The sequence below is a fragment of the Leptodactylus fuscus genome, chromosome 11 (assembly GCF_031893055.1).
Source record: "Leptodactylus fuscus isolate aLepFus1 chromosome 11, aLepFus1.hap2, whole genome shotgun sequence".
Classification (NCBI taxonomy): domain Eukaryota; kingdom Metazoa; phylum Chordata; class Amphibia; order Anura; family Leptodactylidae; genus Leptodactylus; species Leptodactylus fuscus.
Genome location: NC_134275.1, coordinates 44,543,781 through 44,567,870, shown reverse-complemented (window position 1 = coordinate 44,567,870; position 24,090 = coordinate 44,543,781). Strand labels below are relative to the sequence as shown.

The 24,090-nt window shown below is 44.5% G+C and overlaps 1 protein-coding gene across 1 annotated transcript; it reads right to left on the bottom strand.

The window, feature by feature from the left end:
* Positions 1 to 3,661: 3,661 nt before the first annotated feature.
* LOC142184688 (ficolin-1-like) lies at positions 3,662 to 14,944 on the bottom strand. The gene is made up of 9 exons (XM_075259743.1): positions 14,842 to 14,944; positions 14,473 to 14,565; positions 11,806 to 11,850; positions 11,518 to 11,553; positions 11,366 to 11,404; positions 6,160 to 6,287; positions 5,660 to 5,789; positions 4,740 to 4,874; positions 3,662 to 4,310 (listed from the first exon to the last, which is right to left on the bottom strand). The coding sequence occupies exons 1-9, from the start codon at positions 14,909 to 14,911 to the stop codon at positions 4,060 to 4,062; spliced, it is 927 nt and encodes a 308-aa protein (XP_075115844.1). The 5' UTR covers positions 14,912 to 14,944; the 3' UTR covers positions 3,662 to 4,059.
* Between the last annotated feature and the right edge of the window lie 9,146 nt (positions 14,945 to 24,090).

Below are 24,090 nucleotides of genomic sequence, written 5' to 3'. Positions count from 1 at the left end.
TCTTGGCCTTGGTGCGTATCGATCTGCCAGAGTGATAAACCAAGGTCTCTTAATTCCACGATTCTGTCCCTCTCAGTTTTTAACAAATAGATAAATCTGGAATGTGCAGGAGACATCGCACAATCATCCCAGACCGCTGAATCTGATTTTTAGGGTTTCATGTAGTTAAAAAAACTTTTGCTTTCAATTTGACCTTTAAGCCCCTCCCACATGCCACATATTAGATCTAGGGGCTTGAAAATCATTGATTCATGCTTGATCATTAGCATATCTTCAGACATGGCCTACTCCTCTAATTTATATAACCTTACATCTCGTCCTCCTTGTGTTGTAATTTCTATATGAGGAGTGTAGCTATCAGTCAATAAACAGTACGGCATTCAGAAACTTCAGAGAACAACCCTCTGACTACTACAGACATCTTACACCCTAAACTACCAGCTACATTGCCCCATATAGGTTAGTCACAGTGTCCCCATACGTGACAGCTACATTGCCCCATATAGGTTAGCCACAGTGTCCATATATATGCCAGCTACATTGCCCCATATAGGTTAGCCACAGTGTCCCTATATGTGCCAGCTACATTGCCCCATATAGGTTAGCCACAGTGTCCCTATATGTGCCAGCTACATTGCCCCATATAGGTTACAGTGTTTACATATGTGCCAGCTACATTGCCCTATATAGGTTAGTTACAGTGTTTACATATGTGCCAGCTACATTGCCCCATATAGGTTAGTTACAGTGTTTACATATGTGCCAGCTACATTGCCCCATATAGGTTAGTCTCAGTGTCACCATATGTGACAGCTACATTGCCCTATATAGGTTAGCCACAGTGTCCTCATATGTGCCAGCTACATTGCCCCATATAGGTTAGTCTCAGTGTCCCCATATGTGACAGCTACATTGCCCTATATAGGTTAGCCACAGTGTCCTCATATGTGCCAGCTACATTGCCCCATATAGGTTAGTCACAGTGTCCCCATATGTGACAGCTACATTGCCCCATATAGGTTAGCCACAGTGTCCCTATATGTGCCAGCCACATTGCCCCATATAGGTTAGTTACAGTGTTTACATATGTGCCAGCTACATTGCCCCATATAGGTTAGTCTCAGTGTCCCCATATGTGCCAGCTACATTGCCCCATATAGGTTAGCCACAGTGTCCCCACATGTGCCAGCTACATCGCCCCATATAGGTTAGTCACAGTGTCCCTATATGTGCCAGCTACATTGCCCCATATAGGTTAGTCTCAGTGTCCCCATATGTGACAGCTACATTGCCCTATATAGGTTAGCCACAGTGTCCTCATATGTGCCAGCTACATTGCCCACATAAGTGACAGCTATTATACATGTTTTTTTTCTGAAAATTTTGATTGTTCTGTGTCCTTCTCTCTTGGCTGCCTTCCCTCTCGTACTGGACTTTGTTCTGTGTCAACTTTAGGCTTCCCGTAAAGCCGGTGATTTCTCTTACATGATGTATATAGGTGAGGGACAGATTTCACAATGGGAATGTGATGTAATATCCAAGCCACTGTCTGGTGTCTATATAATATATACCTATCCACAAGGAAAGGGACTGTATTTGTCTCCTCAGCCTTGTTACTTGCAATGGTCTTGGATGGAATGAAGTATAATTTTGGAGTTTGCTATTTAGACACTTTTCCCTATAGAGACGCGTTCCCTTCAGTCACCTTCATTCATTCTCCACAGAATGTGGCCACTTCTTCTTTCATGATCCCCATATCATCTTATCTGATCTTCTTGTGTTAATAACGGTATCTGTATTCTGACTATCTAATGTGAATAGGAGACTCCTGACCTCCCCAGATCCATGATATTTGGCCGAATGTCCTGATCCTTCCGTTCTCCCTGGAGAAGTCTTACTCTACACTCCCCACTGAAAACACATAAATACTTGGCTGAACCCCGTGTGTGTGTCAGGACTCTCAGGAGTAGTAATGGTGTTCTGCCAGTAGGATAGATATTTCCTTCACATTGATGGTACCATGTCAGCAGGTCCTTTTAGTTGTCGTTTTGTCTTGTGTAGGACTATTTCAGTTTGTCACACGGTCAGACATAGACTGGCTTCGTCCTTCCTTCTGAGAACCATTCTATATTCTTTGTCTATTACGTTGACATGTTCTGAGACACTTTTAACTTGGTATGTGGTCAACATTGTTCTGCCATTTTAGCTGGTCCATCCAACACCAGAACAATACTCTATAAATAGAATCGAATTCTTCTAAATCAAGCATCCCCTGGTAATTGTGCACGCCTATAATTTAGGAAAAAAACTCTCTGCTGCCACCATATTTGATGTGTCGGGGAGAGTATTGCTGTGCTAAGCCTAATGGTAACTGATGCCACCTCCTTCATTTATTGGGGATTGGGGGTTAGGTGCTATCTTATGTCACAAAGCTTAGCCCCATCACTAAGACGGGTGGAGAGGGGGAGTACATATCTGCAGTTTTTTGTGGTGAGAATATAAATACTGTATGTTTTACTGTACTCTTGCTACTGTGTTTCCCCGAAAATAAGACAGTGTCTTATATTAAATTGTTGTCCTAAATATAGGACCTGTCTTATTTTCGGGGGATGTCTTATGACAACTGGCAGTCATGCCGGAACTTCCTTAGCGGAGCTTCAGCATAACTGCCTGTTGTAGTTAGTGTAGGGGAGGGGGGAAGGTATCATACTTACCTTTCCCATCTTCCTAGCAGCGCTGGTGCTGCTGTTCGTCCCGGCAGTGGTGGGCGGGGCTTAGCTAGGCTTGGAGGCGGGGCCTAGCAGCTCTTTCGTGGGCGGGGCTTAGCTATCCCCACTTCACTGACAAAGCAGCCGTGCTTTGTGCTCCGTGTGCACAGCAAAGCCGGCTGCTGCCTCTTCTGTATGCCGGCTGCTGCCTCTTCTGTATGCCGGCTGCTGCCTCTTCTGTATGCCGGCTGCTGCCTCTGGGATCAGCTGGGAGAGCTCATCCTACAGCAGCAGGGACAGTGGACACAACAGCAGAGGCAGCAGCCGGCTTTGCTGTGCACACGATTTTTGGGCATGCCTTATTTTCGGGAAAGGGGGGGGTGCCTTATATTAGGCAATTCAACAGAAACCCCCCGCATGCCTTACAGGGGGTGTCCTACTTTCGGGGAAACACGGTATGTGTTCTTTCTTGTAATAAATTACTGTATTATCCATGCTGCACGATGTAACACACTGAATTTCCCCATGGGATTATTAAATGAATATCTTATCTTATCTTTTATACTAAGAGGGTTCAGGTCAACCTTGTCCCAAAAAAGCGCCCCTTGTTTTCGGGGTCCCACAGTTTTATATGTATGACCTTGATGTCACTCTAAAGAGAATGTGTGTTATGTATACAGTGCTGCACCCCTCTAACATGGCTAATAAAGAGGGATCACATGGGCTAACATGTCATGGTGGAGGTCAGGTGATCTGAGTGTTGTTTGGTATTTCACATATTGCGTGTGCTCCCTCTTTTGCCCTCACAATGAGAGTGAAGTGGTGCAAGTGCTACCGAAGATGCCCTAATGTAATGCGAGCCCTGAGCGGGGCAATAATCCGAGAATAAAGATTTGGGCAATGGAGACATTTTTACTAATTATTATAACAAGAATAAAGCTTTTTGGTGATGAATTTATTTATTTTTTATTTTTTTTTTTTTTTGCAGAGAAAGACAATTGTCTGCGTAAAGAAGTGTCCATGGGTAAATCCATGAGTGTTCGGGTCTATCCCATAGATTGACTATCCAGATTTCTACAATAAAGAGCTTTTCCCTACAATTCACTGTAAATAAGATTTCCTTCCCAGACTCGGAAACTGCAAATTAATGTAAAACCCTTCCCAAAGTGATGTGTAACTAGGCAAATTATGACATTCAGGTTTCTAGAAAAGCTTGGTGACAACCCATGTAATAGCTACAATGATGGCCATAGTGGTTGTCAAGATTTTCTTCAATCAAATGGCTAAGAAAGAGCTTGACAGACATTTTAAGAACTTCACAAGAGGATGATTCGAGTTCTGAGTCTTTCCTTTACTCCAAAGCTCTCATCTTCATCTCAGATCTCCTGTAGGAGTAGTTATAACCCATTCCTGTCTGCCAGTTTATTCCATTGGCAAAGGAATCATGTTTCCCGGGAAGGTACAGTCCATTCAGGTTGGATACATGGCACCGATTATACCACCAGGCTCCTTTGTACGTATCCGCACAATTGCTATTATCAGCATCATTGTCTTGGTCCCGGGTGGAGAACATCATCCCATTATGGCTGGACAGAGAATCTCCTGCACCAGGATACAAGTATATTAAAGTAACCTCCAAGACTCATCTAGGATATAAGAATGTTATAGTGACATCTAAGGCTATTCTAGGATAGAAGTATATAATAGTGACATCCAGGACTAGTCCAAGATACAAGCATGTTATGGTAATGTGCAGGACTAGTCCAGGATACAAGTATATTATAGTGACCTCCAAGACTAGTCTAGGATGCAAGAATATTATAGTAACATCTACGACGAGTCCAGGACACAGGTATATTATATTGACATTAATGACTAGTCTAGGATACAAGAATATTATACTAATGGGCATGACTAGTCTAGGATAGAAGTATGTTATGGTGATGTCCAGGACTAGTCTAGGATACAGGTATATTATAGTGAAGTCCATCACTTGTCCACCACACAGATGTTAATTCCATTGATCCTTACCTGCATTACCACCAGTAAATCCTCCGAGTACCAACTTGTATTTCTCATTCTCTCCCATGATTTTAAAAGAGTCATATTTAGCAAAATAGTTTGCAAAATTGAAGTCCTGAAGGTCAACGCGAAGCTCCCATGTACCTGTGATGGAAGGTGAAATTTTATGATACATTCCTATATGTTTTAGAATTTGCCATACATTTGATACATCACATCTCACCACGTAGTCTGTTTTGGTCTTCAAGGCATAGTAAATTTTTATAACCGTAAATTTAGATTTCCCACCAATGAGGGCTTGTTATTTGTGGGCTGTTTTATATTTTAATTCCACCATTTTAAGGGAAATATATGTAAGGTGTTAGAACTATAATTCCAGAAATTTCTAGATTTTGCTTGTATAGGGCTTGACTCATATAAGTGACATGATAACTTAATTCTGCGTGTCAGAATAAGTAAACCAGAACCAAAGTCTCATAGTATTTTTTGCTTTACTATTTGTGCAGAATGAAAACTTTTTTTGTTGTTTTTTTTTGTTATTGTTTGTGGCTCCATATTCTTGAGCCATAATCTTCCATGTTTTCAGTAGAGCTTTGTGATTTCATAGTTGCCATTTTTGTTACATGTAATGATTTGATTGCAAATCTGATATTTTTTTAAGCATTTATGTAAGTGAAATACTTTTTAGTATTTTATCATCTGACTTGTTATGTCCATACCAGTTACGTGTACTTTGTTGTTTCTTTTTAGTTTTGCATATAATATATTAACTGTAATACAGATAAATGTTTTGATTTTTAACATTTTTTTTCACTTATTTTTTTTTATTAAAATGGAATCTGGCAGTAATTTTGAGCTTACAAAACAGTTGACAGAGCCAGGTAGGAGCTGGGGAGAGCTGGTAAAACATGTATTTGAATGTTGTTTACCTGATGAAGTAATGTTGTGAATATTGTCATTCCCCAGCCAGAACTCAGATAGGCGGTTGCCAAATCCTCTCTTGTAGGATGCCCAGTCACGTAAGAAATCGACTGAACCATCGGAACGTCTTTGGAAAACCTGCCAAGAAACCAATGCTGAAACCTGGACTACTGTATTTTACATTACTGGAAAATTGTAGCAAAGTTTGCCTGGTTTATGGATACCTGAATAATCATATGTGGAAGGCCTATCTTGGATTTGGACCGCCATTTTGTGAGTGGCAGAAACCATGTAAAGAATTATCTTTCTCACAAGAGGATGGTGGTGCAATTGTCAATAATTTGAGGGTCGACCACTGAAAGTTTATACATATAGGATGACTCCATTTAAGTTTCACTTGGAATTTTTAATTTCCACTATCTGTTCCTCTAATAATTCCTTTAAGTAGAAATGGTCAGTTTAACGTGTATGATATCCAAACAGACAAGAAAAGACAAGAAATACGTACAATCCAACCTCCCCCATCAGTGTCCATATCACACAGGACTCTCAGTGGATGCTTTCCATCAGGATATATAATGTACCAGTCAGTGAGGGTAAAACCTTTCTTCAGCAGTGTTTTACAGTCCCGAGCAGCTGTAAGACACAAGAATAAGGAAAAAGAAGCTTTGAAACCATAATATTATCTCCAGTGTGGGTTTTCAATAGACTTTAGGGAGTTTGGGATTTGATTTGGTAGTAGACCCAATGATAACTTCCTTGATACCTACATGTCTTCTCCACCACCTTGTCCATCTGTTCATCTCTACGTTGTCTACTACGGTATTTGGTTCTTCACTAGAGATGAGCGAACACTAAAATGTTCGAGGTTCGAAATTCGATTCGAACAGCCGCTCACTGTTCGAGTGTTCGAATGGGTTTCGAACCCCATTATAGTCTATGGGGAACATAAACTCGTTAAGGGGGAAACCCAAATTCGTGTCTGGAGGGTCACCAAGTCCACTATGACACCCCAGGAAATGATACCAACACCCTGGAATGACACTGGGACAGCAGGGGAAGCATGTCTGGGGGCATAAAAGTCACTTTATTTCATGGAAATCCCTGTCAGTTTGCGATTTTCGCAAGCTAACTTTTCCCCATAGAAATGCATTGGCCAGTGCTGATTGGCCAGAGTACGGAACTCGACCAATCAGCGCTGGCTCTGCTGGAGGAGGCGGAGTCTAAGATAGCTCCACACCAGTCTCCATTCAAGTCCGACCTTAGACTCCGCCTCCTCCGGCAGAGCCAGCGCTGATTGGCCGAAGGCTGGCCAATGCATTCCTATGCGAATGCAGACTTAGCAGTGCTGAGTCAGTTTTGCTCAACTACACATCTGATGCACACTCGGCACTGCTACATCAGATGTAGCAATCTGATGTAGCAGAGCCGAGGGTGCACTAGAACCCCTGTGCAAACTCAGTTCACGCTAATAGAATGCATTGGCCAGCGCTGATTGGCCAATGCATTCTATTAGCCCGATGAAGTAGAGCTGAATGTGTGTGCTAAGCACACACATTCAGCACTGCTTCATCAAGCCAATACAATGCATTAGCCAGTGCTGATTGGCCAGAGTACGGAATTCGGCCAATCAGCGCTGGCTCTGCTGGAGGAGGCGGAGTCTAAGATCGCTCCACACCAGTCTCCATTCAGGTCCGACCTTAGACTCCGCCTCCTCCGGCAGAGCCAGCGCTGATTGGCCGAAGGCTGGCCAATGCATTCCTATGCGAATGCAGACTTAGCAGTGCTGAGTCAGTTTTGCTCAACTACACATCTGATGCACACTCGGCACTGCTACATCAGATGTAGCAATCTGATGTAGCAGAGCCGAGGGTGCACTAGAACCCCTGTGCAAACTCAGTTCACGCTAATAGAATGCATTGGCCAGCGCTGATTGGCCAATGCATTCTATTAGCCCGATGAAGTAGAGCTGAATGTGTGTGCTAAGCACACACATTCAGCACTGCTTCATCAAGCCAATACAATGCATTAGCCAGTGCTGATTGGCCAGAGTACGGAATTCGGCCAATCAGCGCTGGCCAATGCATTCTATTAGCCCGATGAAGTAGAGCTGAATGTGTGTGCTAAGCACACACATTCAGCACTGCTTCATCAAGCCAATACAATGCATTAGCCAGTGCTGATTGGCCAGAGTACGGAATTCGGCCAATCAGCGCTGGCTCTGCTGGAGGAGGCGGAGTCTAAGGTCGGACCTGAATGGAGACTGGTGTGGAGCGATCTTAGACTCCGCCTCCTCCAGCAGAGCCAGCGCTGATTGGCCGAATTCCGTACTCTGGCCAATCAGCACTGGCTAATGCATTGTATTGGCGTGATGAAGCAGTGCTGAATGTGTGTGCTTAGCACACACATTCAGCTCTACTTCATCGGGCTAATAGAATGCATTGGCCAGCGCTGATTGGCCGAATTCCGTACTCTGGCCAATCAGTGCTGGCCAATGCATTCTATTAGCTTGATGAAGCAGAGTGTGCACAAGGGTTCAAGCGCACCCTCGGCTCTGATGTAGCAGAGCCGAGGCTGCACAAGGGTTCAAGCGCACCCTCGGCTCTGATGTAGGAGAGCCGAGGGTGCACTTGAACCCTTGTGCAGCCTCGGCTCTGCTACATCAGAGCCGAGGGTGCGCTTGAACCCTTGTGCACACTCTGCTTCATCAAGCTAATAGAATGCATTGGCCAGCGCTGATTGGCCAATGTATTCTATTAGCCTGATGAAGTAGAGCTGAATGTGTGTGCTAAGCACACACATTCAGCTCTACTTCATCGGGCTAATAGAATGCATTGGCCAGCGCTGATTGGCCAGAGTACGGAACTCGACCAATCAGCGCTGGCTCTGCTGGAGGAGGCGGAGTCTAAGATCGCTCCACACCAGTCTCCATTCAGGTCCGACCTTAGACTCCGCCTCCTCCAGCAGAGCCAGCGCTGATTGGCCGAATTCCGTACTCTGGCCAATCAGCACTGGCTAATGCATTGTATTGGCGTGATGAAGCAGTGCTGAATGTGTGTGCTTAGCACACACATTCAGCTCTACTTCATCGGGCTAATAGAATGCATTGGCCAATCAGCGCTGGCCAATGCATTCTATTAGCGTGAACTGAGTTTGCACAGGGGTTCTAGTGCACCCTCGGCTCTGCTACATCAGATTGCTACATCTGATGTAGCAGTGCCGAGTGTGCATCAGATGTGTAGTTGAGCAAAACTGACTCAGCACTGCTAAGTCTCTGCATTCGCATAGGAATGCATTGGCCAGCCTTCGGCCAATCAGCGCTGGCTCTGCCGGAGGAGGCGGAGTCTAAGGTCGGACCTGAATGGAGACTGGTGTGGAGTGATCTTAGACTCCGCCTCCTCCAGCAGAGCCAGCGCTGATTGGTTGAGTTCCGTACTCTGGCCAATCAGCGCTGGCCAATGCATTCTATTAGCCCGATGAAGTAGAGCTGAATGTGTGTGCTTAGCACACACATTCAGCTCTACTTCATCAGGCTAATAGAATACATTGGCCAATCAGCGCTGGCCAATGCATTCTATTAGCTTGATGAAGCAGAGTGTGCACAAGGGTTCAAGCGCACCCTCGGCTCTGATGTAGCAGAGCTGAGGGTGCACAAGGGTTCAAGTGCACCCTCGGCTCTCCTACATCAGAGCCGAGGGTGCGCTTGAACCCTTGTGCAGCCTCGGCTCTGCTACATCAGAGCCGAGGGTGCGCTTGAACCCTTGTGCACACTCTGCTTTATCAAGCTAATAGAATGCATTGGCCAGCACTGATTGGCCAGAGTACGGAATTCGGCCAATCAGCGCTGGCCAATGCATCCCTATGGGAAAAAGTTTATCTCACAAAAATCACAATTACACACCCGATAGAGCCCCAAAAAGTTATTTTTAATAACATTCCCCCCTAAATAAAGGTTATCCCTAGCTATCCCTGCCTGTACAGCTATCCCTGTCTCATAGTCACAAAGTTCACATTCTCATATGACCCGGATTTGAAATCCACTATTCGTCTAAAATGGAGGTCACCTGATTTCGGCAGCCAATGACTTTTTCCAATTTTTTTCAATGCCCCCAGTGTCGTAGTTCCTGTCCCACCTCCCCTGCGCTGTTATTGGTGCAAAAAAGGCGCCAGGGAAGGTGGGAGGGGAATCGAATTTTGGCGCACTTTACCACGTGGTGTTCGATTCGATTCGAACATGGCGAACACCCTGATATCCGATCGAACATGTGTTCGATAGAACACTGTTCGCTCATCTCTATTCTTCACTAATTTACAGACAGCAGTTTATCTAGAACTTCCAATGTTCACAACTTTCTCTATTTCTAGCACATTCTCACCATTAAAACTTCTTCTCTGCCTTTTCCCTCCCTGGAGATCATACCAAGAAGGAACACTCAGTCACTAGTTATGTCTGAAGGAACACTCATCTACTAAATACTACAATAACAAGTCTTCTCCATAAATATAGGAAAATCCACAAAGACAAGAATAAGAAAACATCACAAAAGTACCAAATTTATCTTTTATCAAAAATCAGTTCAAAACAAAAAAATAAGTCCTTTGCTTCTAGGCAGTGGCGTAACTACCGCAGAGGCAGTGGAGGCAGCTGTCACAGGGCCCGGGCCATTAGGGGGCCCGGTGACAGCCGCTACCGCTGCGGTTTTTTTTCAATAGGCTGTTACGGGCCCTATTCACTTGCCGATCCTGGCTGGGCCGGGATCGGCAAGTGACACCGCGGGCCCCACAAAGGCTATCATTATACTCGGGGGTCTTTGCAGACCCCCGAGTATAATGATCGGCGGACCGGAGAGGTAAGGGAACATAACAAACTGTTACTTACCTCTCCGCGATCCTGCCAGGCCTCCATCCTACTTTGTCTGACGTCTCTGACGTCACATGAACCCGGCATGCTTCCCGGGTCATGTGACATCCGACGTCATTAAAGAAGGACGTGAGCGCGGGCGACAGCATAGGAGCCGGGAGACAGGTAAGCAACAGTGTTTTATTTTAATGTTCTTATTCCCCGGGTCTCCGATTATTATACTCTGGGGTCTGAAAAGACCCCAGAGTATAATAATTGTTTATGGGTGTCCACAGAGGGACATAATACTGTGTGCAGGGGCCACTATTGGGGTTAATACTGTGTGCAGGGGCCACTAAGGGACATAATACTGTGTGCAGGGGCCACTATTGGGGTTAATACTGTGTGCAGGGGCCACTATTGGGGTTAATACTGTGTGCAGGGGCCACTATTGGGGTTAATACTGTGTGCAGGGGCCACTATTGGGGTTAATACTGTGTGCAGGGGCCACTATGGGGGTTAATACTGTGTGCAGGGGTCACTATGGGGGATAATACTGTGTGCAGGGGTCACTATGGGGGATAATACTGTGTGCAGGGGCCAGTAAGGGACATAATACTATGTGCAGGGGCCACTATGGGGGTTAATACTGTGTGCAGGGGTCACTATGGGGGATAATACTGTGTGCAGGGGCCACTAAGGGACATAATACTGTGTGGTGGGCTTACTAAGGGACATAATAGAGTGCGGAGGAGGGGGTCGTTCAAGGTCTTCAGCGTCAGTTGGGATGGGGGGGCCCCATGTCAAAAGTTCGCCACGGGGCCCCGCCATTCCTAGTTACGCCACTGCTTCTAGGTGTAGGAACCTCACTCACCGTACGCCACTTCTGGAGCACCTGGATCTCCCTTATCTCCTGTGTACAAGACAACAGAAAAGATTGTAGAAGTTTCTCATAGTCTGACATTGGTTACATCACACACAGACATCAATGAAATTGGACAAATATATCAGAATCTATCACTTTACCTTTTGGTCCCTGAGGCCCTGGAATACCTGGATCTCCTGCAATGGAACGGAAATAATAAATGACATGGCCTAGGTCTGCACATGATGTAAATAGTATAAGTATGATGAGGTTAATAGTAACAGATGAAGAGGAAAATATACCAGAGGAAACCATCAAAATGGAAATGAGTGAATGAGAACCTAGAACTGAAGTCAATGTCTCTTGTTATAAAAGCCATTATAGTAGTTGGTATGGTGAGGTCCTTCTAGGAGGATGATATGCACTTATCTATTCCTTCTGATACTAACCTTTTATCCCCGGGACCCCTGGCTTTCCAGTAATTCCTGCAGGACCTGAAAAAAATATATTGTAAAAAAAAATATCAGTAGTGATATTTTATTATGAGAGATTGCAAAAGGGTCTTTTCAGTAAGGTCCAATCATAGGCCTCAGAGATACCACCAGGTGCATGAACTGGACCTCCATTTGTTATACTCTGGTGTCTGAGGAGAACCTTGTGAGGTTTTCTCATCTCTGTCAGTAAGTAGTTTGTGGTTTTGAATAATTGATTAAATCTGTACTGACACCGATTGTAGCTGCCAACTAGGGTTGAGTCGATCGTGAGATTTCAGGATCGTTTTTAAAATCCGATTTCCAATCATTTTCCATTCAAACCCGATCTCGATCCCAATTCTGATCCCAATGCAAGTCAATGGGATTTTTTAGACTCCACGCTGTGTAGTGATTAAAAAATCCCCAGCTACTTAAGTCCCCTCTGCTGTCCACTTACTTGCACAGAAGCGCTGCTGCTGCCAATCCACGCTGTTCTCGATCCTCTTCTTTCTACTGCGCATGTCTGCAGAGCACCGTATGTGCCCCCGCCTCCCAACCTAGTGTTACTGATGCTGGGAGTAGGCAGGGCTTTTTGTGGCTTAGGAGAGTGTGGGATGGTACAGTACCCGCCCACACTCTCCTAAGCCACAAGCCTCGCCTTCTTCCTAGGTCTGTAACACTAACCTGGGAGCTAGGGGCGGGCACGGACCAAGAAGAGGCGAGAAGAGAACAGATGGGGAGCGGCAGAGGCAGCGGATCTGTGCAGGTAAGTGGACTTATCTATCGACTCTTCAGCTTCATCCCTGCTTTATCATATACTCAGATGTAGATCTCAGATGTAGCAGAGCTGATGAGTATACGGTAAAGCAGGGACGAAGAAGAAGAGTAGATGGACAAGTCAATGTACAATAATGCAGATATAGTCGAGTCGAGGATACGGCACAGCAGAGAGGAAACAGAAGAGTAGATACCAGCTACTCTTCTGTTTCCTCCCTGCTATGCCGTAGGAATGAATGGACACAGCCAGCGGGCAGGGGGTTAAGCGGCCGGACGCCGGCACAGGTTGCGTGCCGGCGGCATCCATTCATTCCTAGCATTGTTAACTTTTCCCACAATGCTTGTCCAGTAGCAAAGCATTGTGGGAAATAACTTCCAACCTCAATCCTGCCTAAAACGATCCCGATCGCTCAACCCCACTGTCAACTCTTTACATGCTGCAGTTAAATGCAACTGCGCCATCTAAAGTGCGTAGTAGCCATCGGCAACACCATCTTTAACCGACTACCGCCTCCAGAACTTCATCGGCGGTGATGATCGGTTGCTATTTAAGGCTCCCAGGGTTGTCATTACATCAGTTCTATTACATGCTGCCACAGGCAGCATGTAAAAGAAGTCAAGGGATTTTGCTATTCACTACAATACACTGTGAGCAATCAGACCCCCAAGAATTTAAGGTCCCTAGGGGGCCTGATGATAAAAGTAAAAACATAAAAAGTTTTTAAAAATATTTAAAGAAACACACAAAACTTGAAATCTCCCCCTTTCACTGGATCCCATATAAAAGTAAATAAAGAAATGTAAATATAAACACATTAGGTGTCCCTGCGCTCCAAAATGACTGAACTATAAAAATCTAAAAAAAAAAAAAAAATTCATTTTTTTTCCATTTCCACCTCATTCTGATTTTTTTCCAGCTTCACAGTACATTGTATAGGTTATTGAATGGTGCTATTACAAAATACAATTTGTCCTGCAAATAATAAGCCGTCATGTGACTCATAAAGACACCTCAGTAGACAGTCTATGGAGAATTCCTAAATACAACTTGGTGAAGTTTGAGTAAATATTATCTGGAAAATTCTTAACTAATATTACCTGAACATGTCTTGGCAAATACTATTCAGAAAAGTCACTACCTTCTGAGATCTTTACAGTCACCACCTGAAAAGTCTCAGTAGATAACATTACACAGGGATGCTTCAATAGATACTACTTGTAGAAGTTTTTGTAAAGCTACCTGGAAAAAAGTCTCAGAAGTTGCCATTAGAAAAAGTCTCCACACTTACTGTCTGGAGAGACTTTGGAAAATATTAATCTAAAAAAATGTTAGAAGATGCTACTTGGAGAAGTCTCAGTAAAGACTTAGGGAGAGTTCACATGGAGTAACGTGCCGCAAAATAACGCGGCGTATACGATCCAGGCACCCATTGAAATCAATGGGAGCTTTTACGGTGTGCAAAGTCTCACACGCCGTATACGTACCACATCACTCGGCACGTTACTCCGTGTGAATGCACCCTTATACATACTACCCAAAGAAGTCTCAGTGATCTTAGATACTGACCAAGGAAGTCTCAGTGAATACTATCTGGGAGATTCTTCTTCAGATAACACCATCAAGACAGGTCTCAGTAGGTAAATGCTTCCTGATGAAATTTTGGGAAACACTACCAGGAGCAGAAACTCTACTCGATGCTTCCTGGGGTTGATTTCTTGATATATTTCCTGATCTATATCAGCACTGACAACATTCCTGCCCTAGAACTACAACATATACAATAGACGGAACAAATTTTGTAATCTTTGATATTTCTTATCCCTGTTTTAGTACTTGTTAGTCCCCCCAGTATTAAAGGCACTGACCTCTCTCTCCTTGGGGTCCAGGGTCTCCCTTTTCTCCTTTGGCACCTGGAGCCCCAGGACATCCTCGAAGAATGGTCAGCTGGTCAATGCCACCTGAAGAGTACAAAGCATCTTAGTCTGTTGTTTTTTTTAAATATATATTACTATAGACATGGACTTAGACTTTCTTTGCAGTATTATCCTTCATACTGTACATTCCGAGGATATCTAGCAAGAAAGATTCTGTTTCCTATCTGTATAATAAAGTATTTGTGACAAAAGGTTTCCATTAAATACATCCATTAATCTTGACTATCTCTGGAATATACACAGAACAATCCAAAAAGATATTGTATTTTCTGGTCTCTTGACCCAAGAGCTGTGACCTACCTGGACATGTGTCTTCTGCATTGCTAAAAGTTATGATAAAGAAAAAGATTGTGAGTATTGAGGAGACCATCTCCGCTCAATCCTTGAGATCTCTACCTGGCCCTGAATCTGGTCTGTTCATAGGAAGAGTAATTCTCCCTATTTATACACTGATACCATCTTATTTGAATAACATCTTAGGGTGTAATTCTGTATGGTTACCCTCCAAAACTGGAGTCGTCATCTGGCAACTGGAGGAAGAATGTCTACAATGAAGACAAATATTAATGTTCTGAATAAAAGCTGTAGCAATTAAAATGTTATCTGTTCTTCAAATCAACTGTTGGCAGATGGCAAACAGTGAGGAGTGACCACAGTGCTGTACTCAGACCCATGGAGGCTATTAGTGGGTCCAAACAGGGTTGTGGCATGTGCCAACTCTGAGGGCAATAGAGAGGAGTTAAAGGACACCTGGTTGTGTGATGTACACCTGAGAGAACAAAGATTTGGGGAAAAAAATGGATGATTGGAGCCCAATAGAAAGAATTGTACCAGTGTGAAGTAGCATCATTGCTTTTGACATCACCCTTCTTCTATTTGTGGAGTGATGTGTCTCAGGATAAGTCCAAATAGATGGACTACGTGTACGAAATAACTATCGGTCGTCTTTGTGGTGATAATAATGGCCCGTGTGAGTGATAGATGGTTGTTAGTGTGAAAGATGGAGTGTACATGGAGTTGCAGAAGCTTCTTACCAGCCAGAGTGATCATCAGCCTGCAACCGCTATTATGTTTATTGTGCCCTTGTAAAGAGAACTGTAACCATAAAGCTTATGTGTCTCTGTATGTGCAGTCTACAATTCATTCTTAAAGGGGTTGTCCCACAATAACCACTTGTCTCCTTTGCACAGCGTAACATTTACAAGTATAGGGCAGTCTTATTCACTGTTTAAATGGAGCAACAGTCGCAAATGTGCATGGCCGCCCCTTTCAAAGTATTTGGCATTGAGTAACATAGCCTTCCGATAGAGACTAATTCAAACATATACAGTCCTATGAAAAAGTTTGGGCACCCCTATTAATCTTAATCATTTTTAGTTCTAAACATTTTGGTGTTTGCAACAGCCATTTCAGTTTGATATATCTAATAACTGATGAACACAGTAATATTTCAAGATTGAAATGAGGTTTATTGTACTAACAGAAAATGTACAATATGCATTAATCCAAAATTTGACCGGTGCAAAAGTATGGGCACCTCAACAGAAAAGTGACATTAATATTTAGTAGATCCTCCCTTTGCAAAGATAACAGCCTCTAGTCGCTTCCTGTAGCTTTTCATCAGTTCCTGGATCCTGGATGAAGGTATTTTGGACCATTCCTCTTTACAAAACAATTCAAGTTCAGTTAAGTTTGATGGTCGCCGAGCATGGACTGCCTGCTCTCAAATGATCTGAAAATAAAGATTGTTCAACATAGTTGTTCAGGGGAAGGATACAAAAAGTTGTCTCAGAGATTTAACCTGTCAGTTTCCACTGTGAGGAACATAGTAAGGAAATGGAAGACCACAGGGACAGTTCTTGTTAAGCCCAGAAGTGGCAGGCCAAGAAAAATATCAGAAAGGCAGAGAAGAAGAATGGTGAGAACAGTCAAGGACAATCCACAGACCACCTCCAAAGAGCTGCAGCATCATCTTGCTGCAGATGGTGTCACTGTGCATCGGTCAACAATACAGCACACTTTGCACAAGGAGAAGCTGTATTGGAGAGTGATGAGAAAGAAGCCGTTTCTGCAAGTACGCAACAAACAGAGTCACCTGAGGTATGCAAAAGCACATTTGGACAAGCCAGCTTCATTTTGGAAGAAGGTCCTATGGACTGATGAAACAAAGATTGAGTTGTTTGGTCATACAAAAAGGCATTATGCATGGTGTCCAAAAAAAACAGCATTCCAAGAAAAACACTTGCTACTCACTGTAAAATTTGGTGGAGGTTCCATCATGCTTTGGGGTTGTGTGGCCAATGCCGGCACCGGGAATCTTGTTAAAGTTGAGGGTCGCATGGATTCCACTCAGTATCAGCAGATTCTTGAGAATAATGTTCAAAAATCAGTGACGAAGTTGAAGTTACGACGGGGATGGATATTTCAGCAAGACAATGATCCAAAACACCGCTCCAAATCGACTCAGGCATTCATGCAGAGGAACAATTACAATGTTCTGGAATGGCCATCCCAGTCCCCAGACCTGAATATCATTGAACATCTGTGGGATGATTTGAAGCGGGCTGTCCATGCTCGGCGACCATCAAACTTAACTAAACTTGAATTGTTTTGTAAAGAGGAATGGTCCAAAATACCTTCATCCAGGATCCAGGAACTGACTAAAAGCTACAGGAAGCGACTAGAGGCTGTTATCTTTGCAAAAGGAGGATCTACTAAATATTAATGTCACTTTTCTGTTGAGGTGCCCATACTTTTGCACCGGTCAAATTTTGGTTTAATGCATATTGCACATTTTCTGTTAGTACAATAAACCTCATTTCAATCCTGAAATATTACTGTGTCCATCAGTTATTAGATATATCAAACTGAAATGGCTGTTGCAAACACCAAAATATTTAGAACTAAAAATGATTAAGATTAATAGGGGTGCCCAAACTTTTTCATAGGACTGTAAGTACAGCCATAACTTCATTTGAATGGGGGACATAGGGACTATTTTCTCATGGTTGTTGGGGGTCCCAGCAATCATATAACTATCACCTATGCTGTGTGGAGGTAATAAGCTGATATTGTTGGGTAGCCCCTTTAGGCTAGACTGAACTTTGGCTTTGTTTGCTGACAATGGGACAATGGAACTAGTCAGCGTAAGCCTAGCATGATGGATTCTGAATCAGTCACAGAATCCGTGAGAAGGTCTACCAGGATTCTTCAGGGTCCTAGAGACCGGCTGTATTTGAGCCTTTATCGAGACCAAACCAAAATCCCCTTCCCCTCTACTAAACCCCTTGTGTGTGATCTTCACATAAATACGGACCAAGTTACCTTTGAATGGGTGCGGTCGGCCACAGCTTTATTAAATATATATAATCTGACATAAGCAGTAACCCCTGTTCCCCTCCTCCTCAGCGAACGTTGTGGTGCGTGCCCCCCGGTGGGGCACGTCGTTGGTACTCTACATCGCTCAGAAAGGGGGCCAAGGTCCTGCTATTATGCCTGCTGTGACAACAATTTTAATGCAAATATATATTTACAGCATGTCATTTGCTAACAGAAAGAAGAACAAACAAAACTTTTATCTGCACGGTACATAGTTACATAGTCAATGAGGTTGGATAAGGACATTATTCCCTACAAACGCTACAGTGTTGATCCAGAGGAAGGCGAAAAACCCCATGAGGCTCATGCCAATTTGCCCTATTTCAGGGGGAAAATTCCTTCCAGACTCCAAATCTGGCAGTCAGTATGAAAAACCCTGGATCAACGTGTCCTTAAAAATTCTAGAGTCCATAACCTGTTATATTTTACTCTTCAAGAAAGGCATCCAAGGAAAGAGGGGTACAATCATAAATGAAAAGAAAATGACTTAGCGGCTCGGTTTAGGTGTGGGTGGGTGGGGGGTTGCTTTGTCAGCTCTGGCCGGGATTCAAAAGGAAGTTTCCCGCCCAGCGCTGCCCTGGATAATCCTGTGGGCGGCCCCGCCCCCCTCCCCGGGCCACCAATGAATGGGAAAATCCCCCCTTGAGGGGAAGGGCATAGGTCACACGGCCGCTCAATATCCGGCTGGCTTATACAGCCAGCTGGCTTGCATAAAAAGAAATGTCTGTCACTGTCTCCTATTGAAAACAATGGGAAGCAAACATCAGATTCTCCAAATTCTGTTATGTGAACAAACCCTGAATAGAATAAAAACTTGAACTCTATGTGAAATCTATATTAAAAGAGTTATTGGGGGAAAATAGATAACAGCTAAGAGTGTTCTAGAGTAGAAAAGCAGTCTTACTCACCTCTTCCTCTCCCTGTCATTACAGCCCCCCCAGTGCTCTCTACTGGTCTCTGTTTCCATAAATCCTGCACTGACCACTCCATGTGCCATGATAACTGGCCTCGGTGGTCATGTGCAATAGTCAGTAGACCCAGTCTGCAGTGTTGAGGTCACTGACTGACTACAGCATGTGATTGGTTGAGGAAGCCACTTGAAGTGGTCATCGTTGGACATCATCGATGGGGTACCAGAAACAGAGACCAACAGAGAGCACCAGAGCGTTACTGTTAGCTTTTTTTCTGAAAAACTCCTTTAAACTATGAGTTGTCCCCTATCCAGTATTATAGACACTGACCGTCTCCAGTTGGTGGAATTTCTCCTAGAGTAATGGTCAAATGCTGCTGCTCTGTGCCATCTGTAAATTCAGAAACATCTCAGTCTCGATAGATTGATATATTTTGGCTTCATACTGTATATACAGTGTCGGACTGGGGTGTCTAGGGCCCACCAGTGGAATTATTTCTAGGGGCCCACCATCAGGATCCCTGCAAACCAGCGATACCAAGACAGGGCAGTTGAAGGTAATAACATATCAGGAGCCATGCTGCTCACCCGCCATACGATGTGCAACACTGCACTACCTAAACTTATTGCCACATACTGTATGGAAAGTGAACAGCGTGGCTCCTAGAAATGTTACCATTACCTATAGCCGTGCTGTCCTGGAAGAGCTGATCTGCAGAGGTCCAGGCTGTTGTGTCATCACAGATGTAATATTGATGGTCTATCCCAAGGACAGACCATCAATATTACAAAGATGGATAAACCCTTTAAAGATTTGTCCAGGAATTGGAGCAACCCATGTGCTGGGAGGGAGGTGTAAAATAAAAAATAAAATAAAAAGCGCCTTCACCTGTTTCTGTTGCTCCGTTGTCCGCTACCAGTGTCCATTCAGTCTCGCGCCGGTGCCTCCATGCTGGGAGTCCTGCACCTCATGGGACAACTGAAACCAATTAGGTCTCATTTCTGGAAATCCTGTATCTAACAGACACAGGCGGGGACAACGGAGTGCTGGGGACAAAAGCTCAATGAAAAACACTGTGGAAAAAAATATATTGAGATTCACTGCAATTTTTTCCCACAATGTTTTTTTAGCTGCATCTCGCTGTTGCACCTAATCCTTAAAGAAGACCTTTCACCATCTGGGGCACATGAGGTTTAATACACCGCTAGAAAGCCAAGAGTGCCCTGAATTCAGCGCACTATTGGCTTTCACGTTCTGTGCCAGTACCGTAGATCTTCATCGTCAGAAGTGCATTATGACAGTCAGTCAGGAACGCCCTTCCTCACGGTAGCGTCTATAGCGCTGTACTGTGAGAGGGGTCGTTGCTTACCAGCCAGCGATGACGCTGAGCGCCTATAGCGCTCTCACAGTACAGCACTATAGGCGCTGCTGTGAGGAAGGGCGTCCGGACTGACTGTCAGAAACGCCTTTCTGACAGTGAAGAGCTACGGACCGATAGCTCCTCACCAGGGGCATAGAATGGGAAAGCTGAAAGTGCGCTGAAATCATCACACTGTCAGCTCTCTAGCAGTGTATTAAACCGCACCTGCCCCAGGAGGTGAGAGCTCCTCTTTACCATCTCAATATACTGCACACCACACTATAAGGATAAGGCCTAACACAGCGTCCCACAGCAAAAAAACGCTGCGGGAAAACCCCCGGCGCCAACACATCAGTTTTTCCTGCAGCGCTTTTTGCAGAATCTCCACAGAGGTTTCCGTTTCCGCGCTCGTTTTGTACACGACACAGGACTGGGAGCAGAAAGCTTCATCCACTGTATAGTTGTGTGGCAGATTCACTGCAGCTCAGCTCCCACTGACTTCAATAAGTGCCGAGATGCAGAGAAGGTGACGGCTGATATACAGTGGACAGAGCTTTCTGCTCCTGGCCCCGTATTGTGTACAGGACTGGTACCAGAAGTGGCTCCATACAGCTGATCGGTCTGAGGCCTGGGTGTGGGCCCCCTACAGATCAGGCATTTATAGCCTATTCTGACGATAAACCATAGAAAATTATGCCTGGACAACCCCTTTAATTTTCCCCCCAAATGCCCCACACTTTAAAGAGGTTGTCCAGCATAATTTATTTATTTTTGTTTATAATTAGTCCTGGGAGGTGAAAAACAAAGTACACATAAAAAAAACCCCGCACTCATCTGTTCCCAGTGCTCCGGTCCTGCAGTTCTGCTGGTAGTTACATGCCGGACTGGACCGCACTGGGAGACACTGGGACAGGCAGACTTCCCCCTGCACACTCCGATCTGCAGTGTGCTTAAAAAAATAGAAAGTGTTTTTAAGGGCTCGTTCACATCTGCGCCTGGGGTCTCTGCCCTGCAGGCATTTTTCAAACCCATTCAAATGAATGGGTTTGAAAAGTGTGCGTCCGTAAGCTCCTGTGAGCGTTTTGTGCTCACCGCGGCGAAACATTTTTTTTTTTAACCAGACACAGAGTTGGACATGCAGGACTTTGTGTCTGGTTTAAAAAAAAAAAACGGTTTTGCTGCAGAGAACATAAAACACTCACCGGCACTCACGGCCGGACTCGAACCGATAGGTTTCCGTCTTCTACATGCAGAAGATGGAAACCTCAGAATGGAGACCAGACGCTGGTGTGAACCCAGCGTTAACTGTGTTTTGCTCAGTAGGGCCTAATCCTTAGTGGCCCCTGCACACAGTATTATCCCCCATAGTGGCCCCTGCACACAGTATTATGCCCCATAGTGGCCTCTGTACACAGTATTATGCCCCATAGTGGCCCGTGCACACAGTATTATGCCCCATAGTGGCCCCTGCACACAGTATTATGCCCCATAGTGGCCCCTGCACACAGTATTATACCCCATAGTGGCCCCTGCACACAGTATTATGTCCCATAGTGGCCCCTGCACACAGTATTATGCCCCATAGTGGCCCCTGCACACAGTATTATGCCCCATAGTGGCCCCTGCACACAGTATTATACCCCATAGTGGCCCCTGCACACAGTATTATGCCCCATAGTGGCCCCTGCACACAGTATTATGCCCCATAGTGACCCCTGCACACAGTATTATACCCCACAGTGGCCCCTGCACACAGTAGTATTCCCCATAGTGGCCCCTGCACACAGTAGTATTCCCCATAGTGGCCCCTGCACACAGTATTATTCCCCATAGTGGCCCCTGCACACAGTATTATCCCCCATAGTGGCCCCTGCACACAGTATTATCCCCCATAGTGGCCCCTGCACACAGTATTATGCTCCATAGTGGCCCCTGCACACAGTATTATTCCCCATAGTGGCCCCTGCACACAGTATTATGCTCCATAGTGGCCCCTGCACACAGTATTATGCCCCTTAATGGCCCCTGCACACAGTATTATGTCCCATAGTGGCCCCTGCACACAGTATTATGCCCCTTAATGGCCCCTGCACACAGTATTATGCCCCTTAATGGCCCCTGCACACAGTATTATGTCCCATAGTGGCCCCTGCACACAGTATTATGCCCCATAGTGGCCCCTGCACACAGTATTATGCCCCATAGTGGTCCCTGCACACAGTATTATGCCCCATAGTGGCCCCTGCACACAGTATTATGCCCCATAGTGGCCCCTGCATACTGTATTATTCCCCACAGTGGACTTCCCGAAAAGGGAAGATGTGAACCAGGCCTAATACATATAACATACATTTACACACATACATTCATATACATACACACACACCTATCTACAAATATACAGGACTCACACAGTATATCAGACACTTTACACAAATATACACACATTAAATATACATATTTTACCCAAAAAATGTACTTACATTTGGCTGTGTCCTGTCTGTCCTGTCTGGCTGTGGTGAAAGCTCTGTTTACAGCAGCCGGCAGACGTCCCCCTGCACACTACGATCTGTGTGGGGGAGGGGCAGCACAGCTCCTGCTAGTGACGGCAGTGTGCAGTGCAGGGAGCAGAGACACACACTCCCAGCGATTGGTACAGGGGCCCATTTTGGCACGGTCAGGATCCCGATCGGGCCCCTGAAGATTCCGATCGGGCCCCTGACAAGTGCATTTAGATAAAATTAATAGTCAGGCTCGGGGGCCCACCGGGGAATCCCCCGGTGCTCCGGCGGGCCAGTCCGACCCTGTGTATATAGTGATGTGTGGTGCAATATATAACAAAAACATTCTGTAAAATATATGTTACATCATACATTTTCCATGAATTGAAATATCTTAAAAATCTCTGTTTTCATAGACACTCAATAATAACTCACACAGAGGGGATTTTTTGGTCTCTTGACCCCCAGAACAATGACCTACCTGAACATGTTTCTTGAGCATCACTAAAAGTAATGACCAGGAAAAGGACCGTGAATAGTGAGGACACCATCTTAGCTTCAGGCTGGAGATCTCTATCTAGCCCTGGATCTGATCTGTCATAGGACAAGCTCTGTATTTATGTGCTGATATCATCTTATAGAGTAATTCTATATGGTTACCCTTCAAAAATCAAGCCATCTCCTTGCATTGAAGGAGAACGTCTACATCTTAGTGTCTATCAAGCCAAATATCACCTGCCAAGGGAAAGATATCACAATTGCAGCCACCAGGATCTTAGATCAAGACATCCTAAATTGGAATTGAAGCGATAAAAAAATATTATCAGATAATCTGCACTTAACCTTAGAGGCTGGCACTTGTATCATCCAAACCTTCTACTTCTTATTGTGTTATTATCTGAGAAATGTCTCCTTCCCCTATATGGAGGGTGAAATACAGAGGTGGATTCCTTAACCTTCTTTTAATTTGGACATGTTCAGATATGCAAATCCTGGATGGCCAACTTTTCAAAACAATATGGCTTAGTGATACTTTGTTATCAGTGGAGATGAGCAAATCAGTTTGGATGGTGCTAGATTTAACCCAAATTTTCCAAAAGGTCCAGGTTCGAATCAAACCCAAAAATGTAGGGTATCCCGTGAACTGGATGTGAAATTAAATTACTGAGGGAAATTTTCACACAATGGCATAACTAAGGTCTGCAAACTTTTGCCTGGGTTATGGGTTCTGCAATGATATCTCAGATACTTGAAATGACCTAAAGTGTCCAGACCTGGCTCCAGACATTACTTTCTCTTTCATAACCTGAAGAAGTTTTTGAGCAACAATTTCCTGATGATAATGAGCCAAAGAGGTGATATCAGCAAAGACAAGTCTTCTATTCTGAAAAAAAACAAC